Here is a 9,383-nt window from a genome sequence, read left to right as displayed (position 1 = left end):
GACAAGCTTACACGTTTCTCTTATAGTCTGATAATTTTCTTAACTGTCCTTTACAGATTTTTAATAGCATACTTATAACTCCTACTATTCAAAAAGTTAGTCATGAGCTTCACTGTAACTTTTACAAAATGCATTCCTTCCTCCCATACCTCCTCTAATTTTATTTTTTCAAAGATCTGATAACTTAATACCTGACAATTTGATCCACAGTGATAAACATAATGTCTAAAATCACTTAGCTAAAACAATTCCAAAGTGCCATTAGCAGAGATCACATAAAACTGTAATATGGTACTTTCAGTGCCATCTTCTGGAAGAACAGTTAGGTCTCCAAAGCATGGGCATTCGAACAGGCCATTTAAACAGGCAGATTATCAATGACTAATGTACTCAATGGGAGGCCTACAGGTCAAGATATTTAGTGATTAAGTGACCTACCCTTACAACTTTTCTGTAAGATATTTTTAAATTTCTTACAAGTTTTTTTTCAAATATCAAATATAAGAGAAAGTTTAGATTAAAAGTCTCTTAGGTATTTTCAATGGTTTTTGAATTATCTGTAGGAAGCTCTGACTTACTTGTATAGAGTTTGATATATTTATCCACCATTAAATCCAAATCGTGTTTTATATCAAAATTTATGTTAAGCAAAGCCAAGTTACTTGACCTTTGATCTGTCAAAGTGTTCCTCAAGTATGCTTTGAGACGCTTTTGCCCATTTTCATAGAGTTCATTCTCAACTTTCATCACAGGAAGAATACATAGGATCTTCAGCAATGCATAAACATTAGGAAAAAACTTGATGTTGGTAGATGAAGGGCTTCATAAATAGTGGATGGAAGTTCTATATCTTTCCCTCAGTGTTTCCATTTGATTCTCCAACAATGCAGCTCAGCAGAGAGTGTGTCAGGATTAGGTAAGTCACTTCGGTACATGTCAGTATGGTGCTCCTCTGATGTATTGAATTTGAGCTGTCCCATGACAGAGGATACCAGGGATAAGCACTTAAGAGCTTTGAGGTCCTGTCCTGAGAATATATCTTTCAGTTCCTGAATAATGTGTTCCACAGTTGGAACACTTAGAGTTTCTTTATAGTAACTCTCAGAGGTTAGCTGAGATTCCAGGTTACTGTGCTGAGCTCTGTGAAATTTCCCTGGGAGTTTCATCTGAATATCAAGTGAAATTTCCCTGGGAGTTTCCATCTGATGATGGAAAAGTTTGGTTGCCAAATTTGTGCCTTCCTCAAACCAAAATTCATGATAAACTTCTATATTTTCCATCACTTCATTTAGAGAATGTAACACTGCAGTCAAGCTACTGGCTGCAAAAAAGACATTAGAGATTTGCCCCTGAAGATTTTTCCCAAAGGCTCTTGTAAAAGATAAAACATTTTTAAGAACAACAATGGTAATGATGAAATAAAAATCTGTTATCACACTACAGAGGACAAATGCTCGGCCAGCTATGTAGTTATTCCATCTAACATTTGTATCACTATTTATACCATCTACACATAAAACAAGTGCTTGTAGGAGGTCCACTAAGATTTCAAAAGCATCATGCCTGCCAATCCACCGAGAATGGCAAATTTCCTTCAGTTCTTTGCCCCTTTCTTCATTGTTCTGAAAGAGGACAGAAATTACATTTTCAAGCTCTAAAAGCAGTTGTGGTGATCGATGAAAAAAAGAACAAACTTCCTCAATTGTTCCTAATGCGACAGATACTCCCATAACAGGCACTGATTTTGCCAACCACATATTTAAGGCACAGGAAGAGCAGAGTGTGTAGATAGCTTGGGGATATTTCTCTAAAAGTCTAGAAGCAACAACTTTCATTTTGGATGAAAATCCACTAGACACAATGTAAGCCTGGCCACGACAGTACTCCATGTTTAATCCCCATTTCTCAGTTATTGTAGTGTGAAATTTCACAGCCAAAATTTTTGCATCAGCTTCATAAGGCATGAAGCCTACAAATACCTCTCTCAGGTTGTGAGCTTCATCGGCAAACCTCACCAACACAGGCAGGTGCTCTTCCCCCGAGATGTCCACCACACCATCAGTGATGATGGAAAAGAAGTGAGAGTCCCTCACCTCCCTGAGGGTCTCTTCCCAAATGCAGCTCTTGCAGATCTCCAGCATCTGCTTCTGCTGTGTCTTGGAACAGAACAGTGTGTTCACTGCTGTTGTCTCAAAGCACTTTCTCAGAACCTCTTCACCAGAATTGATCCAGCACTCAAGCAGTGCTTGAAAGTTATCAGGAGTAAAAAGACCTTCTGGGATTTCATCAGCTTCATGTCCATCCAGAGCTATTTTTTGTTTTCCCATAAGAATCAAAATTTCAAATAAAGATTTTAAATATTCTTTGTTTTCCTTCTCTTCAAGAGTTAAAGGTAAAATGTCTTCATCCTGCTCTTCACCCCCTTCTTCTGCACTGGGATTCTGAGCATTGCTGTTGTTTACTTTTTTATGTTTTGGTTCCTGTTCAGAAGTTTCATCATTTTTTTTCTGTTTCAGTGTCCTGATTTCATCTTCACTCAATTCTTTTATTCATTTTCTGTGTCTACTATGTGGATTATTCAAATGACTGGTAAGATCGAATATTGTTGGTATGGCATTATCTCGGAGAACTGTCCTGTAAAGACTAGTTCTGCAGATCTTAGAGGTCTCAAAGTGTTTAGCACACAGGCGATAATGTTTGTTCAGCTGATCAGGTGTTTTTTTTGTTTGTTTGTTTGTTTTTTTTTTAATTTTTTTATTAGTTGGAGGCTAATTACTTCACAACATTTCAGTGGATTTTGTCATACATTGATATGAATCAGCCATAGATTTACACTTATTCCCCATCCCGATCCCCCCTCCCATCTCCCTCTCCACCCGATTCCTCTGGGTCTTCCCAGTGCACCAGGCCGGAGCACTTGTCTCATGCATCCCACCTGGGCTGGTGATTGATCAGGTGTTTTATCTTCTAAGTCTGCCCTCCTACAGTTCTCCACCCACTTCTGGCATCTGGCCGGATCCCGCGGAAACCTGAAGAAGGCCAGGTCCGACTGCATGCTCTTCCGCGTGCAGTTGGGGGCCGCACAGAAGTTCGGCATCGTTGTCTGCCGGCCGGCCGACCCAGCCTTCCCCTCCCCGCCTCCTCAGGGCAGCCCGCCCGCCCGTCAGGTCCGGGGAGGGGAACCAGGCCGGCCGGCCAGCTCGTCAGGCTAAAAAATTTTAATGTAGTATAATTTGTCCATTTTTCTTTTCTTGCCTATGCTTTTGGTGTCATGTTCAAGAAATCATTTTCAAATCCAATATCATACAGATTTTCCCTGTATTTTCTTCTGAAAATGTTATAATTTTACTTCTTACATTTAGGTCTTTGATCAAACTTAATTTTCATATATTGTCTAGGGATCCAATTTTATTATTTTCCATGTGGACAACCAGTTTTCCTGAGCTTCACAGGTAGCACAGTGGGTAAAGAATCTGCCTGCAATGCTGGAGATTCAGGAGATGCCAGTTTGATCCCTGGGTCAGGAAGATCCCCTAGAGGAGGGCATGGCAACCCACTCTAGTATTCTTGCCTGGATAACCCTATGGACAGAGGAGCCTGGTGGGCTTCAGTCCATGGAGTCTCAGAGTCGGACAAGACTGAAATGACTGAGCACACACACATACATCCAGTTTTCCCAACATTATTTGCTGGAAAAATGCCCTTCCTCCATTTTGGAGGAGGTCCTTGCACCATTTTGGAAAATCATTTGGTCATATATGCAGTGCTTTAGGAGAAGGAAATGGCAACTCACTCCAGTGTTCTTGCCTGGAGAATCCCAGGGACAGAGGAGCCTGGTGGGCTGCCATCTGTGGGGTCGCACAGAGTCGGACACGACTGACGCACCTTAGCAGCAGCAGCAGTGCTTTATTTCTGACCTCCCAATTCTATTTTATTGGTTTGTATATCTGTCTTTATGTCATTAGCATACTCTTTTGATTAGTGCAGTAAGTTTTGAAATTGGGAAGTGTATCAGTCATTTCAGTTCAGTCGCTCAGTCGTATCTGACTCTTCGCGACCCTATGGACTGCAGCATGCCCGGATTCCCTGTCCATCACCAACTCCCCGAGTTCACCCAAACCCATGTCCATTGAGTCAGTGATGCCATCCAACCATCTCATCCTCTGTCATCCCCTTCTCCTCCTGCCTTCAATCTTCCCCAGCATCAGGGTCTTTTCCAATGAGCTAGCTCTTCACATCAGGTGGCCAAAGTATTGGAATTTCAGCTTCAACATCAGTCCTTCCAATGAATATTCAAGGACAGATTTCCTTTAGGATTGACTGGTTTGGTCTCCTTGCAATCCAAGGGACTCTGAAGAGTCTTCTGGGAAGTGTATACATGGTTTCTTTTAAATGTCTTCCTTTTCCTAAGAGGCTTACCCCTGTTTCTACTGTGCCTTAGCTGTTCTACTATATTCTTAAATCAATAATCTCTTGCAGATCCAGATTCAAGATGGTGGAGAAATCAGATGGAAAGATCACCATCCCCCCGCTATCACACACAGAACATTTTCTGAATACCAGCAGAGGACCCCAGGCTTCCAGAAAGGCAAACAGATCTTCTCAGAATGAGGTAGGGTAAAAGATGAAGACAAAGAGGAAGACAAAGAATTTTGGGGCAGGGACCTGTGCCCTGGAAAGTGAGTCATGAAAGAAGAAAAGTTTCCACACACTGGAAAACCCCCTAACAGGTGGAGTCAGGGGGGAGTTTCAGAACCTCAGAAGGCAGTGAAACAGTGAATATTCAGAAGGCAAAACGAAGAGAATTCACCACAGAGATCGTGCTGAATGGCACTTCCCAGCCGAAAAGTGGCTAACACTCTCACAACTGCCACAAAGAATAGGGGCTGGGTTCGGAGACTCAGGCTTCGGAATTCAGACCTCAAGGAGAGGATCAGGGTTGATAGCCATGAAGATAATCTGAAGGGCTAACGAAACACAGCCTAGGCAGACCATGAAAAGCCTGGGATTGCTAAAGAAGCAAAAGATCATCCCTGCAGGAAGGCTCTAACACCATTCTCTAGCTCCACGCACTCACAGAACAAAGGACCTCAGACTAGCAAATGCTGAAGCAGGGTGAATAAGCTGGGGTCTGCTGTTCCAGAGGCAAAGAAGCATGCACGAGCTTTGGAGGCAGAAGGCAGAGGGCCTCTACAGTCTCAGGCCCAGAGATCACAGCTACCACCAAGCTGTGAGTGGCTGCGGGTCACTATCACATCTTCCTGAGAGCCTGAGTGTCTTGATTTTGAAGAGGGTACCAAAACCCAGGACCAGTTACCCTGTGGAAGTGCACCTCCCACCTCAGACTGTGGCAACTTCCTGCAGATTCCAGCTGCGGCAGGCACTCCCCACACACCCCAGCTGTTACTTCTGTACCCCTCCCTCAACCCAGCAAAACTGAGAAAGTGAGCCCTAATAAGCAGCTACATTCACCTCTTCATGTCCAGGCAGAGAACAGACACTGGAGAGAGACATAAATAGTTGTTGTTCAGTTGCTAAGTTGTGTCCAACTCTTTCTGACGCCATGGACTGAAGCATTCCAGGCTTCCACATCCTTCAGCATATCACAGAGTTTGCTCAAACTCATGTCCATTGAGTTGATGATGTCATCAGACAGTCTCATCCTCTGTCACTCCCTTCTCCTCTCACCCTCAATCTATCACAGCATCAGAATCTTTTCCAATGAGTTGGCCCTCCATACAGAGTGGCCAAAGTACTGGAGCTTCAGCTTCAACATCAGTCCTTCCAATGGATATTCAGGGATGATTTCCTTTAGGATTGACTGGTTTGATCTTGTTGTCCAAGGGACTCTCAAGAGTCTTCTCCAGCACAGTTAAAAAGCATCAGTTCTTTAGTGCTCAACCTTCTTTATGGTCCAACTCTCACATCCATACATAACTACTGAAAAAACCATAGCTTTGACTATATGGACCTTTGTTGGCAGAGTGATGTCTATGATTTTTAATACTCTGTCCAGGTTTATCATTGCTTTTCTTCCAAGGAGCAAACATCTTTTAATTTCGTGGCTGCAGTCACCGTCCATGGTGATTTTGGAGCCCAAGAAAATAAAATCTGCCACTGTTTCCACTTTTTGCTTATCTATTTGCCATGAAGTGATGGGACTGGATGCTATGATCTTCATTTTTTGAATGTTGAGTTTTAAGCCAGTTTTTTCACTCTCCTCTTTAGATCAAGAGACTCTTTAGTTCCTCTTCGCTTTCTGCCATAGGGTTGTATCATCTGCATATCTAAGGTTGCTGATATTTCTCCTGGCAATCTTGATTCCAGCTTCTGAGTCTTCCAGCCTGGCATTTCACATGATATATTCTGCATATAAGTTAAATAAGCAGGGTGACAGTATACAGCCTTGACATACTCCTTTCTCAATTTTGAACCAGTCTGTTGTTCCATGCCCAGTTCTAAGTGTTGCTTCTTTACCTGCATACAGGTTTCTCAGGAGACAGGTAAGGTGGTCTGGTATTCCCATCTTTTTACGAATTTCTCACAGTTTGTTGTGATCCACACAGTCAAATGCTTTAGTGTAGTCAATGAAGGAGTAGATATTTTTCTTGAATTCCCTTGCTTTTTCTATGATCCAACAGATGTCGGCAATTTGATCTCTGGTTCCCCTGCTTTTTCTAAATCCAGCTTGTACATCTGGAAGTTCTCAGTTCACATACTGCTGAAGCCTAGCTTGAAGGGCTTTGAGAATTACCTTACTAGCATGTGAAATGAGCACAATTATATGGTAGTTTGAACATTCTTTGGCATTGCCTTTCTTTGGGATTGGAATGAAAACTGACCTTTTCCAGTCCTTTGGCCACTGCTGAGTTTTCCAAATTTACGGACATATTGAGTGCACCACTTTAACAGCATCGTGATCTGTTTAACAACATCATCTTTTAAGATTTGAAATACCTCAGCTGGAATTCCATCACTTCCACTAGCTTTGTTTGCAGTAATTCTTCCTAAAACCCACTTGATTTCACACTCCAGGATGTCTGGTTCTAGGTGAGTGACCACACAGTCATGGTTATCTGGGTCATTAAGACCTTTTTTGTATAGTTCATCTGTAGATTCTTGCCATCTTGTCTTAATCTCTTCTGCTTCTGTTAGGTCCTTGCTGTTTCTATCCCTTATTTTGCTCATCTTTGCATAAAACTTTCCGTTGGTATCTCCAATTATCTTGGAGATATCTCTAGTCTTTCCCATTCAATTGCTTTCCTCTATTTCTTTGCATCGTTCACTTAAGAAGGCTTTCTTATCTCTCCTTAATATTCTCTGGAACTCTGCATTCAGTTCAGTATATCTTTCCCTTTCTCCTTTGTCTTTTGCTTCTCTTCTTTTCCAAGTATTTGCTGGCCCAAAACCAAAGGAGAACACCAGGTGTTGGGATAGAAAACAAAAAAGGGGGAAACTGTCATGGAAGTTGCAAGTACAGTGGTCTAAATTCCCAGCTAGCCTGAGACTTAACTTCAGAGGCAACTGTAGACTTTGAGAGCAAGTAGAACCTGGAATGGGGTTTCTCTAGCAGCTCAGCTGGTTAAGAATCCGCCTGCAATGCAGGAGACCCTGGTTTGATTCCTGGATTGGGAAGATCCCCATGGAGAAGGGATAGGCTACCCACTCAGTATTCTTGCTTGGAGAATCCCCATGGACAGAGGAACCTGGCATGCTACAGTCCATGGGATCACAAAGAGTCAGACATGACTGAGTGACTAAGCATGCATGAACAAGCTGGAACAAGGAAAGATCTGAGCCTGAGCTTACCTTCACACTGCCCACAACAGGTCCAGAGACCTTCCTACATATGTTGGAGGACTTTCTGAGTAGGAAAATTGAATAGAGCAGGAAAGCAGAAGGATCACTTGAACATTCCTCACACTACCACTCTCTATATATCTCCCTGCTTTTATTGTCCCTTTTTAACCTATATAGTCCTAATGTAGCTCTTTATTCCTCCTTTAATTTTTATTTTTTATAACCTACTTTTTCCTTTTTAAAAGAAGTCTTGTTTTTAAATAAACTCTGTGTTTTTTGTTTTGTTTTCGATGTTTTGTTTTTGATTTTGCATTTTTAAGAATCTTAATTTTTAGTATCCATTTTCACCAAGAAGTTTGATTGTTGGCTTGATTGCTCTCCTCTCTTTTGACTCTTATTTTTATCTTTTTAAAATTTTTCTTTCTTTCCTCTTTTCTCTGTATAAGTGTGTGCATCTCATTGGGTGTTCTTGGCTGTTGAGGGTTGCTTCACCATTAGTCTAAGGTTGTTATCTTTTGTGCTGTGTGGCCTGTGAAGTCTTGGGGCCACAGTAAGGGGTAGAGCTTGAATCATACAGGAGAGAGACTCAACTCCAAGAGTTTGGACCACCTGAGAACTCCTGTTCCCATGGAACATTAATTGGCAAGAGCTCTCCCAAAGGCCTCCATCTCTCAACACTAAAAACAAACCCCACACAAAAGCCAGCAAACTTCAGTGCCAGATGCCCCCACACCAATCCTTCAACAAAACAGGGGCACAACCCTGCCCATTAGCAGACAGACATGACCAAAGCCATACCAAACTCATAGACAACCCAAACACACTACTGGACATGGCACTGTCCTTCAGAGAGACATAATCCAGCTCCATCCACCAGAACACAGGCACAAGTCCACCCAACCAGGAAACCTTCACAAAGCACTGGTCCAACCACACCCATAGGGAACAGCCTCCACAATTAAGAGAATCTATGACCTTTCAACCTGCAGAAACGAAACCTCAAACACAGTAAATTAAACAAAATGAAAAGACAGAGAAACATGCAGCAGATGAGGAAATATGATAAAAACCTGCAAGACCAAACAAATTAGGAGGAAATAGGCCATCTGTCTGAAAAAGAATCCAGAGTAATGAAAGTAAAGATGATACAAAATCTTGAAAATAAAATGGAGGCACAGATAAATAGACTGAAGTAATGGATCCAGAAGATGCAAGAAATGTTTAACAAGGACATAGAAGAATTAAAGAATAAACAATCAACAGTTAACAATGAACAACAGAATAACTGAGATTAAAAATACACTGGAGGGAGCAAACAACAGAGTAATTGAAGCAGAAGAATGCATAAGTGAGTTGGAAGACAGAATGATGAAAATAACTGCAGCAGAACACACACACAAAAAAACTAAACAGTAATGATGACAGTCTCAGAGACCTCTGGGCAACATTAAGTGTACCAATATTTGAATCATAGGGTCACAGAAGAAGACGATAAAAGAAAAGGGCATGCGAAAATGTTTGAGGAGATTATATTTGAAAATAATCCTAAAATGGGAAAGGAAATAGCCAGGCAAGTCCAGGAA

At 41.7% G+C, this 9,383-nt stretch overlaps 1 protein-coding gene across 1 annotated transcript; it reads right to left on the bottom strand.

Moving 5' to 3' along the window:
• Positions 1–528: 528 nt before the first annotated feature.
• On the bottom strand, positions 529–3,102 carry LOC122689706 (52 kDa repressor of the inhibitor of the protein kinase-like). The gene is given in 3 exon segments (XM_043896355.1): positions 529–806; positions 809–2,705; positions 2,936–3,102. Coding segments are annotated over 3 exon segments (2,337 nt in total). The 5' UTR covers positions 3,098–3,102.
• Between the last annotated feature and the right edge of the window lie 6,281 nt (positions 3,103–9,383).

Source organism: Cervus elaphus, chromosome X (genome assembly GCF_910594005.1).
Source record: "Cervus elaphus chromosome X, mCerEla1.1, whole genome shotgun sequence".
Taxonomy (NCBI): domain Eukaryota; kingdom Metazoa; phylum Chordata; class Mammalia; order Artiodactyla; family Cervidae; genus Cervus; species Cervus elaphus.
This window is presented reverse-complemented; position numbering and strand designations above follow the sequence as displayed.